The sequence below is a fragment of the Gobio gobio genome, assembly GCF_949357685.1.
Source record: "Gobio gobio genome assembly, chromosome: 12".
NCBI classification, from domain to species: domain Eukaryota; kingdom Metazoa; phylum Chordata; class Actinopteri; order Cypriniformes; family Gobionidae; genus Gobio; species Gobio gobio.
Genome location: NC_137105.1, coordinates 25,730,851 through 25,734,392, shown reverse-complemented (window position 1 = coordinate 25,734,392; position 3,542 = coordinate 25,730,851). Strand labels below are relative to the sequence as shown.

The window sequence follows — 3,542 nt, the reverse complement described above, 5'->3', positions numbered from 1 at the left end:
ATGTGTATGGACTGAGTCTTGGGTCAGGATAAAAGAATCGCGACGATTGAACACTTGGTGGTGCTATCACTGCATGAAAAGTGGGATTTTCGTCAGTATGTGACACTGTAGATTGCCGTGAAACTTCAGGTTTACGACTGTGCACGGCAATTTGCAGGCAACACCGAAAACTGCCGTAAATTGTGGTAAATTGACGTGGGCCTTGCTTGGCAGTTGTCCCCCCATGACCCCCCCTCCCCTTAATTCTAGGGGAGGCTTTATCATGTAAATGAACATGCTGTGAGCTACACAAATGCAAATCAGAGTAGCAGCAGGGGGAGTTTTATCTAGGTTCTGAATTTTTTTGACTAAAACAAGTTTAAAGTTTAAGTTAAAATGTTATCTTAAATTTAAGTAAAATGTACTCGTTTTAGTACACATTACTAAATTTTTAGGGCAACCAGTTTGCTCCAATTTTTTAAGTAGATTCAACTTGTCCGGGCTCACAGTGTAGATTAATTACTCTGTATGTCATTAGCGATAACCAATGTTATGTAAAAAAAATAAAAAAATACAGGACAGCAGTTCATGTCTTCAACCTTTAGAGAGGTTATGTGATGCAACAAGACAATGAACCAAAGCACACAAATAAATCAAGTAAAGCATACAGTTTACATACCAACATTAATTTTTCCACCCTGCACTGTGAATGATTTTTTAAATGGCTATTAATCATAAATGTGAAAAGTACAAGTTTGTGTGTTTATAGTTAAGTCAGATTGTGTTTTTCTGTAATTGTCATTTAAATTGAGCTCACACCACATTTTATGAATTATCAATGCAGATTTTCAAGAGGTGGTTTCCTGGACAGGGTTTAAATTATGCCAAGAGTAGGCCTTAATCTAGTTAATCGTGAGTTAAAAAATTGTTGCCTGGAACAAAGATTAAGCACTAACACCTGGACTATGAGTCCTGAACTAAAATAAACTGGATTCATTTACAGTTTTATCTAATTGCTTACACACAATTTCTGAAAATATGGCTCCATTTCTTGTAACTCTACACACAAAACATCAGACATCTCTTGCAAAAGCAACACTTTGTGCAAAACTATTTTAACTATTTCCAAAAATGTTGTTTTTGCATATATCTAACTACACAATGCACAACTGGGTGGCATTTATAGTGAATCGAAAGTTATCCAGGGATAATGTCATGATGTAGTGTGTGTGTGTGTGTGTGTGTGTGTGTGTGTGTGTCCGTGACTCTTTAGCTCTGCACGCCTGCATGAGCTCGGGTGTTTTCGAAAAGAATCGGTACAGCGTTATAAATATGATCAAACTAAAGACTCTACAGAGATATGACGGATGCAACACTACTCTATAGGTACTCAAGATTAACATGGAATTTACAGTTGAACTGAAATCAACTGAACTGAATCAACACTGAAGTCACTTGAGCTGAATATTGACACTATATTGGCTTGTTAGAGCCGGTTTACAGCAGAATTTGTTTTGAACTTGTTACTGAAGCTGCTATGAAACAATATATTTTGTTGTATGCATATTCTTTCTTTCTCAAACCTTAGTTTTGATTTCTAAGTGATCAATTTATGTATAAGTGTTTTCACACATGATCATTGGCTGTATGGGTCCTCAGTAAATGAATGTGGCATTTAAATGGCAAAAGTTATTCTTGTCTCTATAACTTATGGCTTCCTAAAGACACGTTTATGGGTAAATAAAATATCAATAATATAAATAAAATGAATATCAAAACATATTTTAAATATAATGAAGTCATTTTATTATAGCACTCATCAGATGTTCCTGGAAACAAAACAGAGACAGAACAGTATAAACAAACTATACAACAAACTAAACACCAAATTACAAAAACATTATTATGTGAAAGTGAATAAAGTTGTGTGTGTTTTCAGTTATAAATATGTGCTGTGTAAATTAGCCTATACTTTTAGAAATTATATATAGCCTAACTTTAAAAAACAAACAATAACCCATATAGATAAATTATAATAATTGTATAATATTAAGCATTTACTTAATATACATTGTAACATTAGGCTACTTTACTCTAGCACAGTAGTCAGTTAAGCAATTAATTAATATCTTATATTAATATGTATGTAGCCTAGGCTACATCTAAAGGTAAGTCTGCTTTAAAAAAAAAATATTACGCTTCGACATGTACAGAATGTGCGCGTTAAGAAACACGTTCAAATGTGTCTTCTTAACATGTTAAAACTGTGCGTGAAGCGGAAAACAGGGCGTGTTGAAGGTTGAAACAATCATAAGTCACGCGTTTCGTATAAAGAGATTTGGCCCCGGGCGCGTTCCATATCAGAGCCCTAGTCCAATGAGGTGCGAGGTCGAGGTCATGGCCATGACGCGTAGAAGACGAGCTTTAAACTATTTTTTTGATGTTTTTTGCTGCTTTCCTTTTTCGTGATCAACAATGACAGGACACCGTCTTCAACTCAATCTCTGCATGGACGCGACGAACTTTTTGGACTCATTTTCAGGAGGCTGTCTTCGTCTTCATAACTCTGAGGCAAACTGCAGCCGCTATGAACCACAGCATGGGTAATGTAACGTTACGATTTAAAGAATATGCTTTTATTCAGCTGTATAAGGAAATGGATGCGTTAATAGATCCGAGCTTAAAACTGCACATTTTGTTTACACAGACTATCCTCGCCTCATAACGAAGCCGTGAGCTCTTATCTGCTTGGAGAGATTTCCGCGAGTCCAGATTTAACCGCTGATCACGACGAAATTGTGTGTAAGTAACTTCTAATGTGTTTCTCATTCCTTGTTTAATTTTACCGTGACTGTTTTTATTAATACCAGTCTCATGTAATTGTTTTCCAGCTGCCTGTAAGACGTATTATGAATCGACACGCCGGAGCTTCAGATACAAACAACCTGAAACTGCGAAGTTTAGCTCGGAGTCGATCAAGAAGAAAAAGGGTAAGATTTATTATATTAGATCCGTTTTTTGTCAATGTGAGTATTTTTCAGGTTGCTTATTGTCTTTATGGATTGTATTACAGTTGCTGGAAGCAAGAGTGTGCTGGATGAGGTGGACGTTTGGAAGTCCGCGGCCATTGAACTCATGTTTGACGAGGAAGACGGCTTTGTTGACGGGGTGTCTGGATGGATTGTGCGGCCACCGCGCTCTCGCAGCCTGGAGCTCGACGAACTTTACATTACGAGACATTACTGCTGCACTGTACATAGTTGTGTGTTTAACAATAAAGCTCTTTCTTTGAGTAAACCGCTGTGTTTTATAAATGAAGCCCTTTCTTTGAATGAACAGCTGTATGCTTATAAATGAAGCCCCTTGTTTGAATAAACGGCACGGTCCGTATAATTTTCCCATATATTCCTTGATGGTATGAATACTTCATAGCACAATAACATTAATATGAAACAAATTATTACAACATAAATTATATATTTATTATTATTATTATTGGGGTTTACATTTATATAGAGCCAGGGGGACCAATAATGATTGGTTTGCAGTGATCTGCCAACCAA

At 36.3% G+C, this 3,542-nt stretch overlaps 1 protein-coding gene across 1 annotated transcript; it reads left to right on the top strand.

Annotated features, from left to right (window-relative positions):
• Nucleotides 1-1,714: 1,714 nt before the first annotated feature.
• On the top strand, nucleotides 1,715-3,336 carry LOC307134756 (uncharacterized protein; the record flags this gene model as incomplete). The annotated part of the gene is made up of 4 exons (XM_079830753.1): nucleotides 1,715-2,582; nucleotides 2,687-2,781; nucleotides 2,871-2,969; nucleotides 3,053-3,336. Exons 1-4 carry the CDS (start codon nucleotides 2,455-2,457, stop codon nucleotides 3,334-3,336), a joined length of 606 nt encoding a protein of 201 aa, XP_079686879.1. The 5' UTR covers nucleotides 1,715-2,454.
• Nucleotides 3,337-3,542: the final 206 nt, after the last annotated feature.